At 32.6% G+C, this 20,348-nt stretch overlaps 4 protein-coding genes and 1 long non-coding RNA gene across 7 annotated transcripts; 1 reads left to right on the top strand and 4 right to left on the bottom strand.

The window, feature by feature from the left end:
• Positions 1–1,327: 1,327 nt before the first annotated feature.
• Positions 1,328–1,784, bottom strand: LOC108950982. The gene is made up of 2 exons (XR_001975435.1): positions 1,728–1,784; positions 1,328–1,383 (listed from the first exon to the last, which is right to left on the bottom strand). It is a non-coding gene; the product is annotated as an uncharacterized LOC108950982 (long non-coding RNA).
• Positions 1,785–2,146: 362 nt separating this feature from the next.
• LOC100187037 (leucine-rich repeat-containing protein 74B-like) lies at positions 2,147–8,996 on the bottom strand. Of its 3 annotated transcripts, none has more exons than XM_009859365.2 (13): positions 8,523–8,737; positions 7,994–8,150; positions 7,343–7,515; positions 6,741–6,848; positions 6,422–6,565; positions 5,954–6,121; positions 5,503–5,662; positions 4,950–5,089; positions 4,506–4,616; positions 4,242–4,370; positions 3,681–3,766; positions 2,878–2,917; positions 2,147–2,358 (listed from the first exon to the last, which is right to left on the bottom strand). In XM_009859365.2, exons 1-12 carry the CDS (start codon positions 8,670–8,672, stop codon positions 2,887–2,889), a joined length of 1,557 nt encoding a protein of 518 aa, XP_009857667.1. In that variant the 5' UTR covers positions 8,673–8,737; the 3' UTR covers positions 2,147–2,358; positions 2,878–2,886. The 3 variants fall into 3 exon arrangements, with proteins under 3 accessions (XP_009857667.1, XP_009857666.1, XP_002119235.1); XM_009859364.2 differs by lacking the exon at positions 2,878–2,917 and adding an exon at positions 8,884–8,996 and having other exon boundaries at positions 2,162–2,358; positions 8,523–8,685; XM_002119199.4 differs by lacking the exon at positions 2,878–2,917 and having other exon boundaries at positions 2,162–2,358; positions 8,523–8,738.
• Positions 8,997–9,533: 537 nt separating this feature from the next.
• LOC108950873 (fibrinogen- and Ig-binding protein-like) lies at positions 9,534–12,317 on the top strand. Its single transcript, XM_018817079.2, has 7 exons — positions 9,534–9,619; positions 9,688–9,773; positions 9,838–10,043; positions 10,202–10,370; positions 10,703–10,877; positions 11,188–11,353; positions 11,549–12,317. The coding sequence occupies exons 1-7, from the start codon at positions 9,557–9,559 to the stop codon at positions 11,695–11,697; spliced, it is 1,014 nt and encodes a 337-aa protein (XP_018672624.2). The 5' UTR covers positions 9,534–9,556; the 3' UTR covers positions 11,698–12,317.
• LOC100184644 (BTB/POZ domain-containing protein 10) lies at positions 12,012–18,274 on the bottom strand. Its single transcript, XM_002119420.4, has 10 exons — positions 17,736–18,274; positions 17,366–17,478; positions 16,861–16,975; positions 16,411–16,519; positions 15,723–15,831; positions 14,777–14,897; positions 14,404–14,501; positions 13,424–13,634; positions 12,925–13,133; positions 12,012–12,527 (listed from the first exon to the last, which is right to left on the bottom strand). The coding sequence occupies exons 1-10, from the start codon at positions 17,857–17,859 to the stop codon at positions 12,441–12,443; spliced, it is 1,296 nt and encodes a 431-aa protein (XP_002119456.1). The 5' UTR covers positions 17,860–18,274; the 3' UTR covers positions 12,012–12,440.
• Positions 17,933–19,912, bottom strand: LOC100182277 (argininosuccinate lyase-like). The gene has a single exon (XM_002119683.5). The coding sequence runs from the start codon at positions 19,714–19,716 to the stop codon at positions 18,328–18,330; it is 1,389 nt and encodes a 462-aa protein (XP_002119719.1). The 5' UTR covers positions 19,717–19,912; the 3' UTR covers positions 17,933–18,327.
• Between the last annotated feature and the right edge of the window lie 436 nt (positions 19,913–20,348).

Here is a 20,348-nt window from a genome sequence, read left to right as displayed (position 1 = left end):
TTGCAAAAAAATGTATTTTTCTCGAGTTTTGATAAAAACACATGATACCGATATCATGCGTTGGAGTAAAATTTCACCTTTTTGACTTTTTGCAAAAATAAAAAAAATTGGGAATTTTGGTAAAAACACATGATACCGATATCATGCGTTGGAGTAAAATTTCACCTTTTTGACTTTTTGCAAAAAAAAAAATATGGATTTTTGGTAAAAACACATACCAAAAATCCATATTTTTTTTTGGAGTAAAATTTCATGCGTTGGAGTAACATTTTTGCAAAAATGCGTTTGAGTAAAATTTCACCTTTTTGACTTTTTGCAAAAAAAAAAAAATATGGATTTTTAAAGTTTCACCTTTTTGACTTTTTGCAAAAAAAAAAAATTTGGATTTTTGGTAAAAACACATTTTGGTAAAAACACATGTCAAAAAAGCTCAAAAAAATTTCGGAAATTTTGGTAAAAACACATGATACCAATATCATGCGTTGGAGTAAAATTTCACTTTTTTGACGATATCATGTGTTGGAGTAGTTGACTCACTTTTTTGACTTTTGCAAATAAAAGTTATTTTTTCGAGTTTTGGTACAAACACATGATACCGATATCATGCGTTGGAGTAAAATTTCACCTTTTTGACTTTTTGCAAAAATAAAAAAATTTGGGAATTTTGGTAAAAACACATGATACCGATATCATGCGTTGGAGTAAAAATCTCACTTTTTAAACTTTTGCAAAAAATGAATTTTTTTCGAGATTTTGTACAAACACATGATACCAATATCATGCGTTAGAGTAAAATATCACTTTTTGACTTTTGCAAAAAAAGTTATTTTTTCGAGTTTTGGTACAAACACATGATACCGATATCATGCGTTGGAGTAAAAAATTTCACTTTTTTGACTTTTGCAAAAAAATTCTTTTTTTGAATTTTGGTACAAACACATGATACCGATATCATGCGTTGGAGTAGAAGTCTCATTTTTCGAGTTTTGGTACAAACACATGATACCGATATCATGCGTTGGAGTAAAATTTCACCTTTTTGACTTTTTGCAAAAATAGAAAAATTTGGGAATTTTGGTAAAAACACATGATACCGATATCATGCATTGGAGTAAAAATCTCACTTTTTAAACTTTTGCAAAAAATGAATTTTTTTCGAGATTTTGTACAAACACATGATACCAATATCATGCGTTAGAGTAAAATATCATTTTTTGACTTTTGCAAAAAAAGTTATTTTTTCGAGTTTTGGTACAAACACATGATACCGATATCATGTGTTGGAGTAAAATTTCATCTTTTTAACTTTTGCAAAAAATGGATTTTTTCGAGTTTTTGTACAAACACATGATACCGATATCATGCGTTGGAGTAAAGTTTCACCTTTTTGACCTTTTGCAAAAAAAAATTGGATTTTTGGTATAAACACATGATACCGATATCATGCGTTGGAGTAAAATTTCATCTTTTTAACTTTTGCAAAAAATGGATTTTTTCGAGTTTTTGTACAAACACATGATACCGATATCATGCGTTGGAGTAGAATCTCACTTTTTTGACTTTTGCAAAAAAAAGTTATTTTGTCGAGTTTTGGTACAAACACATGATACCGATATCATGCATTGAAGTAGAATCTCACTTTTTTTACTTTTGCAAAAAATTGGATTTTTCTCGAGTTTTGGTAAAAACACATGATACCGATATCATGCGTTGAAGTAGAATCTCACTTTTTTGACTTTTGCAAAAAAAAGTTATTTTGTCGAGTTTTGGTACAAACACATGATACCGATATCATGCATTGAAGTAGAATCTCACTTTTTTTACTTTTGCAAAAAATTGGATTTTTCTCGAGTTTTGGTAAAAACACATGATACCGATATCATGCGTTGAAGTAGAATCTCACTTTTTGGACTTTTGCAAAAAAAGTGATTTTTTTTAGTTTTGGTACAAACACATGATACCGATATCATGCGTTGGAGTAGAATCTCATATTTTTTAGATTGGAGAAAAAATGGATTTTTTTTAATTTTGGTAAAAACACATGATACCGATATCATGAGTTGGGGTAAAAACTCACTTTTTTAACTTTGGCAAAAAAATCTTGTTTTTTGAGCTTTACAAAGAACCAATTGTTTTTAAATTTTTATTTTGTATTTTATACTTTTTTTCTACTATGCTCTGTGAATATGTGTCACCAGTTTCTAAACACGATTTACTTTGTGAAAAAGACAATGAAGAAACATAGGTAAAGTTATAACAGGGTTTTCGAAAGCAAGCTAAATTGGAGAGTTAGACAAATTTTGATCTCTTTTCTGCTTTTCCCTTTGTAAGTGTTCAAGGTTACCGATAACCAGTTCGCTGGAAGAAAAATAAATGTTAGAAAAGAATTAATAAATGTTAAATTAATAATGAAGATTCATAATATTGGTTTTCTTTAAAAACAAAATTGTTAACGCCAATATTTAAATGTTTTTTTCTGCTGTTTAGCCACTTTTGTCTCGCACAATTTTTGTTCCTAATTGGTCATGGACAGTTTGGAGTATGAATGAATAAGTGTAAATTATTTATCAATTTGTGGCGAGGCAGTGTCTGTTATTACAGTTAAATGTCTTGCCAAAGAACAGAAACACCCACAGTAGCAGTGCTTGGCCCTCGAACCAACTGTGGCATCTCATTTAAGTAAGAATCTTCTTCAGTCAGAAATGGCGCTTGGTTTGCTCATAAAATTTCAACGCACAAAATGCAATAACAACAAACTATATTCCATACTATAAATATGTTATTGTTAAGTTACATTAAATCAGGTGTATTGATTGAGATTTGATTTCACGCACAGTCGCAAATCTGTTTTGAAAGTTTAAGTTAGATTGTACTAACCTCACAACATCATGAAAAGGCAAGCAGTGTCATCACAATACTGTAACAATACATTGGTTACATTGCATGCACATGCAGGTAAATCAAATTTATTCAAAAAAATAGAATTACCTATGTCAAACATCTTTGGTTAGTTAGACTATTCTTATTGTAAAGTAAAAATTTCAATGCTAAAATCTGACTTAACCCTGCCTAATGCAGTACTGGGCACACTGCAACATATGGCTTCTGACTTGACTTAATGCGAAAATATGTAGCTTCCAGCAGTTTAACTTTGATAAACTGTCTTCTTTTACAATCTATGCTTCAGTTATAACTATATGTTATTTTTATGTAGAAATAAAAATTTGACCACAAAGCTTTGCCATTAACTGAAATATATTTGGATCACTATTAAAACTGGTTTGCGAACACTGACATCTGGTGATCTCATATGGTAAACCATGTGTGTACTTTTTCTAAAACTTGCAGACAGTTTTGTAAATTGAACTCCCTTTCTTAGTAAATAGAACATTTTTTTGCTTTTCAAAACAAATATATAATTTACACAATGCAGTTAACTGTTCACAAAAACAATTATTTTTTTTTAGTGTGCAATAATTACTGGTTTAATTATTTAACACAAAATTCATAAAACATTTAAAAAAACTAAAATTTGTTACTGTTATGTGAACACACTTATCAAAATAATTATTTTTTTCCAGTGTGCAATAATTAATGGTTAGATTACTTAACACAAAAGTCATAAAACATGTCAATATGAAAATCACTTCACCAAACAATCAAATGGGTTAAAACCATACCTGTAATTAACTTCACCATCTCCATCTTTATCTAGTTGGTCAAGCAGTTGAGACATCTCATCAGTTGTCAGTTTAATACCAGCTTCCTAATTTTAAAATCATAATAATAAAAAATGAACATGAAACAAACTTGAGTTGAACCTTTTCATAAAATCCTATAGGTCAAATCAATTTTTGGGGGATTTTCTTAAAAGTAGTCATCAAAAAAGGAAAACAAACACCAAATAATATTGGTTATTGTTAGTAGTTAATTGTTTAGTTAGGAGGCATGAAATTTCATACAAAATAAGTGAACATATAAGTCAAAAGTTGCCATAGTCATATAGCATATTTCTACAATGAAACAAACTGGCTTAAACAGTAACAATCTTTTTGTCTACTAAGTTTAAAATGTAGCAATTTAGAAACATAGTCTTTACATATTGTTTAAATCGACTTTAATATAAATTGACAATGTCTTACAAAAACGAAATGGGTATAAGTTGTTGTGATATAAATATATATATTTTTTAATGTTTTAAATGTAACACATAGTGCAATAACATAAATAAAATGTTGTACCTCGATGCCCTTCTGAAATTCCTCTCTTGTGACACTCATGCTGTTGTCTTCATCAACTTGGTTGAAAAAGTCAACCAGTCTCAAGTTATTCTCCTCCATGTATTGTCTCAGTTTGGTCATGGGGTCTGCCTGTTAAAGAGAATTATTAGGACATTGTAGACCGTATTGTACGCCATTTAAAAAAAAAATATTAAATGTTAGTTGAATTTTTACAGTTTAGAAGACCACTTTCATTAACTTTTTTTTAAAGATATTTTTACTAACCCTTGGTTTTGGAGCAACTTTTTTATCAGTTTCTTCCCCGCCAGTGATAATGACCAACTTTGGTCTTGTTTCTTTCACTTCTGTTTCAAGTTCAACAAAGTCTTTGTTCACCTGCATATTGGTAAAAGATTTTAAAAACTTACTTACAAGATCATAAAAACCTAATAACACATAAAACAATTATTTTCTAAGGTATTTTATGTGACCACATTTTGTTTCATTATCAGTTATACTAAAATACATGCCTGAAAATATACCTATTTACACATAAAACAATTAACAATTTTTCCAAAGTATTCCACATGCTCACGCATTTTGTTTTATTTTCAGTTATGGTTAAGTACATGCTTGCAAACATACCATTTACAATTAACATATTAAAAAAAATACATGCTCCCGCGTTATTATCTTTATACTTAAATGCAAGCTTGCAAGTAAACTTACAACTACATCTGACAAATCAAGTGTTTCAACTACAGATCCTCCATTTTGTCGTAATGCTGTTAAAATACCAAAACCTCCGGCACTCTGAATTGGATTTTTTCCGATTCTTAGAATTCTCAAAGTTTCATTAGAGAGAAGACCTTTCATTAGAGAGAAGAAAGTTAACAGTAAACAACATTCTAGATTTGTATTCTGTAACTCACAGAAAACATGAAGACTATGAAATATAAATGTGAAACACCAATTCATACATCAATTTTCAGTGTACTGTAATGGCGAAAAATGCATTAGGCTATCTAGTATTTTTGAGTACCAAAACAGTTTTTAGAGCATTGATATTCAATCTTTCGTGGTTCGAGACCTTTTTATCTTGAACACCTAACACAAGTTACCCTCTGCTTTACCAATAAAGAAACCTAGATTCGTTTTAATAGAATCTGGTACCTAATGTTCCGCACAAAACTGAAAAAAACTGCCTCTAAAAAAACAAGAATATGAGTAGAGATTCATGCGGATAACCAGCCACCTGCAAATAATTATAGGTCTATTTTACCTTTAGCTAGAAGTATAGCACCCTCTGTAGAAATCCTGTTGTTGCTGACATCCAGTTCTTCGAGAACATTATTATTTCTTAATGCATCTCCAAGTGCAGACGCTCCTTCCAAGCCTAGACCATTCCAAGATAAATCAATTTTCTTTAAGAAGATGTTGGCCTAAAAAGAAATTAGAATAGCACTGGTTTAAACTAACAATATACTAAAAAAGAAACAATTACATTTAGATATTTTTATAAAAGTTTTAAATTTTTTTTTTTATAAAGTAAAGAAAAAAAATTGCCTAAAATGTCAGGCATACATAAAAACAAAAAAAATCATTACCCTCAAAGTTACATACCTGGTAACGCATTAGTAGGCACGATATGTATAAAACTAAACACTGGTGCTATAACAATTGTCGTTGCCTCGCCATGTGTGGGTAAATAATTCACATTCATTTGTACTTACACCAACACCTTTAGCAAGACTGACGGCTCCATTTCTCCTGAAATGATTCCAACTCAGATTGAGGTCTTTAATTGAAGTGTTTTCTGAGATAGCCGGCCCAAGGAGTTCTCCACCTGCCTCCCCGAATAAATTACAACTCAAGTCAAGTTGTTCCAGTTTCTGGGTTGACTGTGGAGACATGTTTGTTTAAATGTTTGTATTTATTATATATATATAACATAGTTTTTTTTAAAGCTTTTCGAAAGCAAACATTATAATATTTAGAAGGTACTACTTCAAAGAAAAAGAAAAAAATCTAAAAAAATGCATGTCAAAACTGCAAATCGAACCAAAAAGGAAAAAAAATCAGCCATGAGACAATGCATAGAATTTTCTGTAAGAAAAAACAGGTGTAAGAAAAAACTTTAACCTTTTTAGCATACTTACTAGTCAAAACAGCTGTAAAAATACGGAAACAAAATAAACTACCATGATAATTTCTGAGATAGGAACAGCCGTTCCATCATCAAAGTCATTTCCTGATAATGTTACATGTGTGATTGTAACATTCTCTTGCAGTGTTTCACAAAGTGCTGCAGCTCCTCCAAAACCAAGATGGTTATCTGATAGGATCTAGGAAATAAAATGTTTTGAATATAAATACTTAAAAAATATTTAGCTTTAATACATATTTTTAGCATATTTAAAACGTTAACGTTTTTAGCCTTTTTTACATTGATTTTTTAGAAAATTTTAGCTTAGTAGAGTTATCCAAGTCCATACTATTACTTTAAATTTTTTATCTCACCAGTTCTGAAATGTAACAGTTTTCTTTCAACATCTCAGCAATAGCAACTCCTCCTTGTGCATTCAACCAGTTGTCGGACAAATCAAGTTTCAAGATTCGTGTATTTGACTGTGGGAAATAATCAACCATTATACATATTTAGTTTATAGCAGTGTTTCTCAGTCTTCACAGAGGGCTACTGAGCACTGGTTGACCATGTTCTACGATTTTGCAACACTAAAGTACAGCAACACATGATTTAGAATTAAGAAACTTTATAATAAATATTTGGAAAAACAATCACCTACAAAGTTACGTTCGTGGTAACTTGTAAGCTGGCAGGAGGAAACAGCTCTTATGTTCCGGCCACGCGAAATGTTGGGTAAAGCAAGTTACATTTATTTATCCATACATTATTACATTTCATGAATATATTGAATACTTTTAGCAGTTAATAAATAAATAGTTTAGCTTTTGCTTTTCTTATATTCATTTAACTATCAAAGGGAATTAATTACTATAAAAACAGCTTTTTTTATTCTATTTGAAAAATAAAGTTCATTGCAAAGTATAGGCTATACTGATAGACGTGTGAGTTGTTATTTTGGAATAGTTTTATTTACCACAAGTGATACGGCAATTGCTTTAGCACCAGCAGGTCCGAGGCCATGATGTCTCATAATAAGATCCTGGTCTTGCATATGACGTAGGAAGTAAGATACAGGAATTACTCCAAATTGTTTGCATGCATCTTTGTAGGTTGTTTTACCAGTTGTGTCATATTCTTCTTTGGTTACTGGGGGATAATTTAAAGATCAAATTGATCATAACAGTGGTTCTTAACCGCCGGTCCGCGTCAACTTTCCTGCCAGCCCGAATATATTACAATTTTCATATCTCGCAAAATGCAAGATGTTGAAGTCTTGTCCATTGATTAAAAATATAAAACATCAAATTTTAAACTGATTTAGAGCTTCGCCACTTACCTAATTTGCAGCACTGTGACACAAGCAAAAAAGGTTGAGAAACACTGATTTATAATAAAAAATGTGTATTTTTAACTCTGACCCTATTTTTAAAGCGTTTTTTTTTTGTGTGTTGGCTAGATTTATATGCACTTGATTAGTTAAACTCACACTGAACTAATTTTAATTAAAACAGATTACTGTTTAACTAAAACAAAATAAATTGGCATGCAAAGACCTGGCGGATAAATTCATTCGATGAAGCAGAGATAATATGGAAAGGCAAATCAATTAATAAATCATAACCACCTTCAATTTCAAGATCTGTATCATAACCTCCATCACTGACTTCATCAGGAATTTCATCTTTTGTTATTTCTCGTGAAGAATCCGATTTTCGTGTGGAACCTGGCGTGAGGGTGCGAGCTTGAAGGTGTGTATGGGTGCTGCTTAGTTGGCTGATTGTCTGGGTAGAATATGTGTTGAAATATATGGTGGTGGGATAGTAAAGAAACCTCCTCTTATGTTATCTGCCAACCACTAACTCTTAACTCATATAACCACTAAACCCTTACTACAAACCCCCATAACCCCTAACTAATAACCCCCACCTAGCAATCTCTAACACTTTCCACCAACCTAATCAGTAAAGTTCTTCACTAGCACCACAGAATTCTTCACTAGCACCAAATATATATATAACTAAGAAAAAAATGTATAAAAGAAACTAATTTTTGGTAAATTCGGAAAAAATATGCTGTACAAAAAGCAGCGTAAAGCAGTACCAATACTTATACAAACGAAATAAAAACAAGAACAAAATAATTTCTTAAATCACCTGTCTAGTTGGAGAAATACTTCCCCTGCTTTGCGGTCTTGGGACAGGCGTCGACTCAACGTTAACGATACATTTTTGAGGTTCCAATTCCGTTACATCTGATTCTTCTACAGGTTCTGGCTCGGGAACGACCACATTCTCTTCTTCCATGATTATAATTTAACTTTATAAATAAACAAAACAAAAATAGATTTACAAAAAGCAATGAGAAGTTAAAAATATAAAAACAAAAACAGCGTGCAATGTTTCCACGGAGATATAGTTTACTTTTAAAAATGGATGACCTCTAGGTTGCAATTAGAAAAATACATAGTCGTAGAAACACCTATGTATTTCTATGAAATGAATGAATGTAACTTACTTTATCCTCGCGTGGCCGGGAAACGACAGTCGTTATAACACGTGTTTAGCACCTCGTCCCAGCTTACGAGTTACCATGTGTTACTGTGTGTTACTCTCAGAGAGTACTATGGTGTTACTTTGTGGGTGACTATTTTTCGGGGGGGATTTTTTTTATTTTTTATGTGACTTATAAATTAGACAACCCATTAGTGACCACTGGGTTGGAGCAACTGCCGTTAAGTGTCTTACCCAAGGACACATACGCCCACAATGATAGCAGCAGCGACGAGCCTTGAACAAATTACCTCTGGGTTACGGGCAGGCGCGCTAACCACTTCGCCACGGCGCCGGACGAACTATGGCTCTTGAAAAATATAGAGCAGTTTAACCAACGCTTATATTATGGTTGATTTTACTCAAATTAAAGTTTGTGCAGAATATTTGTTACTAAAACATCATGTTTTTTGGTTTCCTAATTGTTTAAAAAGTTACTATTTCTGTCTGATCTTTGCGCATTAAATATTAAACGGTTTGCATTACAAGGTCATGCGTAGTGGCCCTATAGCAGAAACGTTAAAATATTCATTATTTAAACTTCATGGATCTATCCTTTGCAATCGGAGCTCTCATTACCCGTAGATGCAGTTCAACCTTATCGTGCCTCTGTGGATGATAAAGTGATAACATACAGCATGTCGTTTTCTGGTAGATCTCAGATGCCCGCTTCTATTTATAAAGAAGAAAACGAAGAAAAGGTTTGAACTCGAAAACTTATGAATCAAGTTTAATGCTAATTTAAAAACAATATAACGTCTATTTTTAGAATCCAACATTAGCTCAGTTACGAAGTGAGCTTGCTGCATTAAAAACAGAGAACAAAGCTCTAGCAAGGCAACTGCATATAGACAGGTATACCAGAACTAGAAGTTAACCGCTCCGAAGTCACCTTAATATATATAATCTGTAACGGCAGGTATGTCAGCAAAACCGAAGCTCAGCAAGACATGCAGAATTTAACAAACGAAAACTCTCGACTGAGCATCGAAAACGTCGCAATGAAAGAAACACTGAAGGCGGGAACCCAGCAAGTTGCTGCAACGGAAAGAATTCTTGAAGTTAGAAACAAAGAAACCAAAGCGTTGATGGCGCAATTAGAAGAATTAGAAAAGAAAATCTTAGGTGAATCTGATTTTAAACACATTCTGTATAGTTTTTTTATGACAAATTGGCTGCCAGCAATATGCGAAAAGGGAGAATGGCCGTTTCGACGCTGGTATAGTTATTTCGAGTCTGCAATAGAGAATAATCAATTATTGAACACATGATTGTTTCTTTAGGCAAAGAAAATGAAACTAGAAAAACTGACGAAGCCATCAAAGTTTTAGAGTCGTCTTTGAACGAGAAGAGATGCAAAATTGAGAATCTTTTACAAGAATATGAAGAAACAGTGGCGTCACGTGACGAGGAAGTTGCTCTCGCCGAGGAGCTGAACCAAATAATAGAAAAGTAGGTGTAACGTATATGGATAATATATAGAACTGTGGAGTAAAGCGGGTACTAAAAAGTTAGTACCTAAAGAATCGTTAGAGTCGCAACGTATACACTGTGGAACCACAAAACAGCATATACATTTGCATATAGTAGGGTGGGGGAAGATGGGACACTTTTATCGCTAAAAAAATCTGATCGTGATTTAAACAACTAAAAATGATCTATGTAAATCATGAGGATACGGTTTATAATACTTTGAATATTCTTTGTTGACTACCAAATTGGACAAGGAAATAGAATAAAAACGTGTCCCATCTTCCCCCACCCTACTATGCATACATATGTAGAACTTCAATCGACATGGAAAATCTACACAAACGTAAAGATTACCAAGCGACAGAATTGACCAAAAATGAAGCATATGCTGCAGAATTGGAAAGAGAGATTGATTCTGTAAACAGTAGCACGAACAGTTTGAAAGGAATTTTAAAAGAAAACGACGACGAAATCGCGACCCTTAAGGTTAGTAAGATATAAAAAATTGTTTAAACGTCATAGATGTTATTCATAAATTCGAAATCCATTGCCAAAGACAAGTATAATAGTATACAGTATTCGGTCAATATACAAAATATACTTTTCGTAAGTTAGAATCTATACTGCAAGTTTTGCAACCATAGTACTTCACTATACTATACTATAGAATTTGGCGTTTGTTCAAATTACAATTCGTTCATACCTGTTTAGATAGGGCATGAATTACAGTTAGTCTGCTGACACTGTAAAGAATCTTCATTAATGCACGGCGTTTAAAAATATTCTTGACTAACAGGAAAACGTCAAAGACAGAGAACACGCATTGAAAAATCTACACGAAAAGTTGACAGCAGATAAGCTGAAGCACTCAACCTTATTAACTATGGTGCAAGATAAACCAACAACAACTACTGCGATTCAAACAGAAGCCTTTACGGACGAAGGAAGCCTGTCTACATTAGGTATAGTTTTTCAAGCTTTGAATGAATGAATAAATGTAACTTGCTTTATTCTCGCGCGGCCGGAAAACGACAGCCGTTATAACACAGGTGTTTTGTTTCATACACCTTGTGCCGGTTCACGAGTTACCATGTATGTTACTTTGTGTGTGAATATACAATACACCAGAACTACAACCATCCTATACACCTTAACAGGTAAACAAGGGTCTAGGTATCACCGTGGAAGCGTTGTTCGTTTGTGCGGCGCTGGTGGAAACATGAAACATAAGTTTGGAAAAAACTTGGAAATTCGTGCGACCAACTATTCTCGTCACGTCCAATTAAATGTAAAATTTAATAAATAAAAATCGGCATGTATAGGCTTAACAATAATACTTGCTTGAAATACAATGTTAAAAATAAATAAAATATGTTGAATTAGGTTTCGACTGTGGCAAATTTAAGATTAGGAAACATGTTCATATAGTAGGATGGGGAACGATGGGACTCCTTTTTATTCTGTTTTCTATTTGGTAGTAAATAAGGAACATTGTTACTTTTTAAAACATGATCAGGAAAATTGGATATTATGTGATAAAGGTGTCCTGTCTTCCTCCCCTACTTTGTTTAGTAGGCCATGCCATGCAGCGCTTCTACTGGACACGTGACAAAACGCATATGGAAAGTAAACAACTTTAATTGCAAGTGATACAGGCAGAAAAACGAAGAATTGTAAATTTATAAATAAGTGTAAAGAGAAGCATACGAAACAAGACAAAATGCAAAATATGTGATAAATATCAAGGTCTAGTAAATCAGCGATGTTAAGACTTAATTATTAACCAATAACCTATATGAAAAAAACGACAATCATTCACATTTATTATTAATATACCCCATATGTTACTGATTGCAAATTTCATGACTTTGATTAGAAATTGCTTTGAAATAACATTGTTGTGCGTTCGTTGGTAAATGTATTTTTGCAAAACAACACACGAGAATAAAGGAGCAGGTTTAAGCTACCAAGACACGCAAGCACAGTTAAAAAGAAAGCAAAATATTTTCTTAAAAAATGAAAATTGACACGAATGAAGAAATGGGGAAATTACTCTGCAGCAGCATCATCAAGATCAAGCTCATCTCGGAGCTGGAGGTTGGGGAGTTCATTCATCACCTCTTCTGCTTGGATCAACTGAGGGAATAAAATATTTTTACCACAAATGAAAAAAAATTAGCGAAAAGTTATATATATGGTAACTCGTAAGTGGACAAGAGGTAAAGTATTGCATTTCTTTTGACCTTAGATATGCCTGATAATGTTTTTACCTTAGACGAATCAACTTTTCGCTCACATAACTATTTGATATTAGAAAGATTTTATCCTAGAATGTAGCTTGTTCTTCACTGAGTAACTTTTGGGAATGGCCCAACTAAAAACCTAAGATCCAATGAACCTTGGCGTGCTTCTTTATAGGATGCACCTGTATTTGGCCTCCTATCTGATATTTTACTGCCTTTTTTCTCCTGCTTTAAATAAATCTGTATACATTAAACCGACAACACTCGAAATTTGCATTAACTTTACGAACCAGGCCTTGATCTTCTGGTGTGTCAGCTGCAGCAGCAACAAGGTTTGTGATGCTCTTTGACTTCGCAACGCACTGGAAATCGACGTGGCGCGATTTGCTTTCTTCTTTTTCCCATGACATGGCTATGAAAGAGCGCTGGACGTAGTCGTAGATTGCTTCTTGTCGACCACCACTGCGACGCTTTACTTGGTCCATGGAAATAGGGTAGCCTGGGTAGGATTGAATAATTTTAATAGAAAAATGATAATAACTATTTTAATCAATTCGAAAATAGGTATACAAGATGGTATTTCGTAAACTGTTTAAAAAAACATTTTAAAAACTGTTCCAAATAATTTGCTAACAAATTAGAACTACATACGTAAGTTAAAAACTTGAAACTGTATTGAACATTTTAAACTGTTACAGCTTTGAGTTAAAAAACATTTTTTGGAAAACCAAATGAATGATACTAAAATAAATATCAACAAGTTAAAATAAAAATGAAAAAACTTCCCACCTTCGATGCCAAGTCTGATTTTCTTTAACATTCTCTCTTTTAAAACTAGTTTTGCAACTTCCCGATTCTCGATGTAGCGGAAGAACCGATGAAGAGGAGTGCTCCTCACCGTCTCTGTGTACTCCTCTCCCATCTGGGGAGGGAAATCTGGATCCCAGTCCACGTTGTCCTCTTCCATGAGGATCACGATGTGACATTCACGATCACCACGCTGGGGTTCATGGTTTGGTTTAAATCATTGTTAAAATATTTTCAAAAAACGTTTGTAAAAATATTAAAAAATATTTGTAAAATATTAAATAATATTTGTTTGTTAAAAACATTTCCGGGTATCAAAATCTGATAACAGACTAGGATTTAAAAAGGTTTTATTTAACTTTATTAAACTGAATTACAAAAAAGAAAATGTTAGACTGGTTATATTAAGTTATTCTTATTATCAATGCATTGTCTTGTGCTAGATAATGTTGATAACTGGTTTTCAGATCTTAAAATGGTTATAATATGTTCCACATGTAACTTCATTTAATGGAAACCACAATTATACATGAACAACCTTCAATGTTAATACTGCATTAGGAACATTACTGGTTGTAATGTGGAAAGGATAAAAAGCAAAATGCTTGAAAAAATATAAAGGTCATTGCATCAAAGATTAGGCAACATAAATAATGCATGAAATTACAGAATGTTTATAGACTTTACATGGGGAACATATTTTATCTTGTACTGAGGTATCGAAGGTTACATGTAAAAAAGGCAAAATAAACATACAAGTATTTTGACATTTTTATTACACTACTAACATGGAGTTTAGAAGTTTATGAGAAGAGAGAAGGGAAGAAGAGCATTTACCTACAATTATTTATCAAACAAACAGTTGTTAAATTTATTGCGACAATAAACCGTAAACTGTTTATCTTTCTAAGATGTTGTTTTGACGTGTTTGACAGTTTTACAAACATAAAAAAAATAAATACCTGTGCAACGTTTACCATCAACGGCAAAATATCTTTTTCTAAGAATCTGATAAATTGTTGTTTTGCTCCATCGTTTGAAATCTCATGCATAAAAGTACCTGGTATTTAGAAGTTAAGTAAACCAACTGCTTATTCGAATATAATTATTACAAATATAAGTAAAAAGAACACAAAGGACAATACTTCTTATTGTATTAAAATATATTTTAAGTTTTTTTGTTTATAAAAAATAATCAAAAAAAAATTAAATTTGGAAATTATGCGAAATGCATCTTGTAAAAGCGTAAAGTTGTGCAAAAATAACACTAAATGTAAAAACATATTTTTAAATATAAATAGGTTTATAATATATAAAGTAGATATTTCAGCTTACCAAGGTTGTTGCATTTAATGGTTTGATAATTGAATGGAATTAAGAAATATTCACAAGCTGTTCTTAAATCTCGTACTGAAACTCCAGGCGGGCACTTTACTACTCCATTTGTGTAATACTCCTGCGATATAAGATAAAAAGGTAATATTATATTAGGTGATGGCTGATGGGAATTGTCATTTAGTTTGTAAAATGTTTGAATATGTTACTCCAAACAAAATGTGCAAAAATTGAATTTAAAAGTTTAAGAAAATAGTATATATCAAATTTTCGGAACAAAACACTAGTCCTAAACTTTTGCAAGCACAAACTAGCCGATTCTATCATTAGAATATATTACTTCTAACATAAATTCTAAAACATTCTACTCTGAAGCATGTTTTGACATAAAACATTGGTGCTTGAACTTTAGCAAGCCCAGAATAAACAAACCACATTTTATCAAGTAGATGTTAAGTAAGAAGTTCATGTAAGTGGGACAGATTGGTAAACACTTTGTTTACTAAAGGGGAACAGTTTACTTTAGATTGTCTGCTTGACAGGAATCAAAAAAGCAAGAAATACAAATTATAACTAATGTTCCAGGTACTCAGGTTAGATCGTAAGAAGTAAAATCAAGTAATGTCTGTTTACTTTGGTAAATTGACAAACATTTAGTCAATAGGCTAATCAATATTTTGCCAAAACTAATTAGTAAAAGTAATGTCTAATAGCATTAATTATAAATACCAGTAGTGAGGTATTTAGCAAATGCTCTTTTGTTTTGAATATAAAGTTTTTCTTAAATTTATATGATAATATCAGTTCCAAAATAGTGAATACCATTTATAAATATAGTATTTAATATAACAATGGAAACATAGAAAATACTGTAATAACAGAGACAAAAACTAACAATCTTACCAACAAAAACACAGAAAAATAAACAATTATCACCACTACTCACAAGCAATGCTTTAAAGACATACGCGGATACAAGTTCCCTGATTTCATATTCACCGTCTGCATTGGGTTTTGTCCAACCACGATCATCTATCATGCATGAGCTAAACATCCTAAATATTTCATGTGAATGAGTCATGCGTGATGGATCATGAGTTAATGATGAAACAGAATCACGTGACAGGTATATGTTTATAGGTTAGGTTAACTTTATAGACTTTATAGATTAGAAAGATATAGTAGGATGGGGGAAGTTGGGAAACCTTTAGCACAGAAGATTCAAATATCCTGATTATGTCTTAAACAAATAACAACGGTCTAAGTCGTGGAGATACAGTTTTATAATTATTTTAATATTTTTAGATTACTACCAAATAGGACGAGAAAGTAGAATGAAAAAGTGTCCCATCTTTTCACACCCTACTATAGCCTATACAATTATAATGTACATGAGTACATCTATTTATTTATGTGCAAAAAATATAGTCAACTTTGGAATAAAACTTTTGTATAAAATAAAAAGGTATTTAAGCACAAGTCTAACTTCTATAAATGTTTGTATTTAGGTTGTGCGGAAATTTCCATTAAACCACCAAGAAATAAACTATAAAAGAAAAGCCAGACATGTATTCTAATTCATGACAAATCTCAAATCTAAACAATAAACATTATAAACGTTACAACCATCTTACTTTGCCAACATGGTGTCGGGATAAGCATTAAATAAATGTCGGTCAACCACAAATCGAGTTTCATCCACAAGCAGAACTAGAGTTTTATCTTTTTCGGATTTTTTTGTTGCTGTTAAAACAAGAAAAAGTTAAACAACTAGAATTAACAATGTTGCGCTACTTAAGAACCACACTTAGTCATTTTTAACTGTTTTTTAAGATCACAAAAGTAACCGTAAAAATTTTAAATCTAATTATTTAATTTACAGAACTAAGTGAATAAATGAGTATGGTCGTTGTGTTAGCAAAATAACGTTGTGTTAGATTTTAAATCTAAATATTTAATTTAAAATTTTATATACGAAAATTATTTTGCTACACTTTTAGGTTTTATCACCGAGTATGAATTTGAAGATGACACATTAAAATCAATATATATATGAGCCTAATGTAAAATACATATGGTCCTACCATGCTTTTTAGTGCTGGTAACAGAGGAACTTGAAGCAGATCCAGTCATTTGCTTTGAGTTAGTGGAGCTGTGTATATCTTCAAACTCTTGGTTGAAATTACTTAATTGGTTTTTCTGGAAGTTTTAATAAAATGGCAATTATATATATTAACAATTAACATGTAATATTAGAACTAGTGGCTTTAATGAAATCACAGGAAATGGCTAAATATCAAACTGGTGATTACAAATTAGTAAATTACAATTAAATTGACTTAAAACATCTACAGTAAAAATGACACAAAAAAGAACTTTTAATAACAATAAAGTTTTGGTAATATACCAAGAAAAAAAAATCCGATAAAATTAGGAAAATAGGGCCATATAAAATGGCAATATAAACTAAAGCATAAACTGTACCACATTTTGACATGGTGTCACAAATGTACATGTGTAAAAAAGGCCTAAAAATAACAAAAATCATGCCTAAAAATAACAAAATTTGTAAACAACCTAAGGCTGTACCTTTATGTTAGACTTTTCTTCTTTTTTATCGGGGAAAATAACAATTTCTTCGCAGGAGCTTCGGCGAGATGAAAACGGAGACAATGCAAGAGAGGGAGAGTCACTTCGAGACTCTGTAGTTTATAAATGTTAACAAAGTATTTGACAAACAAGATTTATAGCACATTAATGGGAGCAATGAACATTAAGTGTTTCTTGCACACAATAGTTGGTTTGATTCAACTTGGTTAGCTTGAATATTTAATAAGGACTTGAAGATAGATTTAGCTTTTTTAATATATTTATAGTTCTTATTTACCTAAAAATAACATACTAAATCGGTAAGAACTTCGTTTCATTATTATTAAAATAGGATGTAAAAGTTAGATACCAGTACTAGATGCTGGGCTCTCTTTATCTTTGTTATTGTGTCGATTACGAAGACACGAAGTTCGATTCGGTCTCGGCGATGAGTTGATTTCGCTTTGTTTCTTCAGTGAACCATGCAAGGGCATTTTTTAGTTGTGAACTTATGAAAATGGTTTTCGAAAAAACCACCACTACCAATATGTACTAGATTACTAGAACTGTGAAAGAAAAAAAGTTGATTGTATTAAGATCGAAAGTAGGATATGAAATGGATGGCATACACAGTACTGGTTCAGGTTTATAACCAAACTATATAGAAATATCACAGTCACACTACTATAGGCATAAACATATGTAGATAATAAATTAGGATCAACCAATCTTTTATGTTAGGAAGTCAAAACCAAAATTAGTTCAATTAGACATTAGTCTTGGAAATGTATAAACAGGATTGCCATTGTAAGTGTGATGCTACTTAAAACCAATAAAAAAAGATTTATTTAAAGCTAAGTGGCTAACTATAATGTATTATTGCACATAACAAATTGCAACCAGTTGAACATAGAAGCAGATTAGACACAACTTCACCACACTACTATATTAACACCGCCAAGCTAATGGTTCAGGCACTGAGAAACTGATTCAATTTGGGCTAAAACACTGGATTTGCTCGTGCCTCCTGAAGCTTTGTACTGCTCTACCGAATGTTCAAAGTTCCACACCTCAACCACATCTGCGTCAAATTTCTCGCTGATTTTTCTCAGTTCCTCAAGCGAGACTTCATTGAGCTTACACTTTTTTTCTTCAGCTTTTTTGACCACTTGTCCGGACAGATTATGTGCAATGCGAAATGGGACATTTTTTCGGACTAAGTAATAAGCAAGGTCTGTGGCAAGCATATCTTTCGTTAAAGCTGCTTCCATGTTCAAAGGGTTAATTGTTAAAGTGTTTATAACACCCATAGCTATTTCAATCATAGCCACCACCATATCACAAGTTTCGAACAAAGGCACTTTATCTTCCTGTAGGTCTTTATTGTATGTGCTTGGCAACCCCTTTAAAGTGGTTAGAAAACCCATAGCTTTTCCAATTATGGTCCCACATTTGCCACGAATCAGCTCCAGACAATCAGGGTTTTTCTTCTGTGGCATTAGACTGCTTCCTGTTGAGTATTTATCAGCCAATTCAACAAAGCCAAATTCCTTTGTGCTGTACATAATTAAATCTTCTGACAGTCTGCTTAAGTGGCAGCTGAATTGTGAAGACCAGAAAAGCATGTCAGAGACAAAGTCTCTGTTTCCAGTCGCATCAAGACTGTTAAAACTAATGTGGGCAAAGTCGAGTTCTTTTGCCAAGTATTCTCGATCAATGTTGAACGGATTACCCGCCAGAGCCCCACTTCCCAATGGTAGAACATCAACCCTTTTATACATATCATTAAGCATATCCATATCTCGCAAAAACGCAACTGCATAGCTCATAAGCCAATGACTCCATCTTATGGGTTGGGCTCTTTGCATGTGTGTATACCCAGGCATTATCACATCAATTTCTCTATGTGCCCGGTCACATATACATTGTATTAAACGTGCCAAAATTACTTTTATAGATTTTATTTCATCTTTTAACCACAACCTTACATCTGTGGCAACCTGGTCATTCCTGCTTCTTCCAGTGTGAAGTTTACCTGCAATTTGTTGCCCAATAAGTTCAGTTAACCTTCTTTCATTAGCAGTGTGGATATCTTCGTCGTTTCTTTGAATCACAAAACTTTCTTTTTTCCATTCCTCGTCCACCTCATTCAAGCCAGATGTAATGGCTTCCAGTTCATCAGCTGAAATCAAACCGGACTTTTGAATTGCTTTAGCATAGGCTTTACTTCCTTTAATATCGGCATGGCACAATCGTTTATCGATGTTAATGGAAGAATTGAACTTCTCCATTAAAGAATCCACGTCCTCTCCGAACCGACCTCCCCACAGCTTTGTTTCATTACCCGACATTTTCTAATTACCAAGACGAAATTACTTTAACCGGGTCGTTGATGTTCGAACCAAAAAAGACGCACTGACAATCTAAGCAGTTAAAGTTCGGTATTTATTAAACGGTCTTCTTCTTCGCTTTTTAACACAAGAACGAGCAACTGCCACAAAGCAAATAACACTACACAACTGACAACTTTAGTTCTTGGCACAAGACAACAACTGAATTCGAAACATTGTGGTCTAGCGCCGAAGTGTGGAGAATAATATTAAAGCTCCCCGGACTGAAGTTTATACAAAGCCAGAGCCATAGAAATACCGAGTAGTCCAACCCATTGTTACGTAAAACACAAATTGAACGGCAATTTGGGTCCAAAATAACACAGTAGGTATAGGAAAAATGTATGTTTTTCGGTAAATTACAGAAAAACTTGGGCCTAAAAACAAATTTAAAGGTTGAAAAATGTAAAAAACATGTGTTATTTGTTTTCTTTGTCAAAAAAAGTCAAAAATTAGAATTAGAAGCGGTTGATTTGCGACATTTTAGTCATTTAATGCGGCTAAATTTATACATTTTTTCTAAAAAATGTTTGGTAAGGTAAATAGAAGCTGTTTTACACCTTCCCACAATAGGAAAACACAAAGTTCGTTTA

The sequence above is a fragment of the Ciona intestinalis genome, chromosome 2 (assembly GCF_000224145.3).
Source record: "Ciona intestinalis chromosome 2, KH, whole genome shotgun sequence".
NCBI classification, from domain to species: Eukaryota; Metazoa; Chordata; class Ascidiacea; order Phlebobranchia; family Cionidae; genus Ciona; species Ciona intestinalis.
The sequence above is the reverse complement of the archived record's forward strand: the minus strand, read 5'-3'. Positions and strand labels throughout refer to the sequence as shown.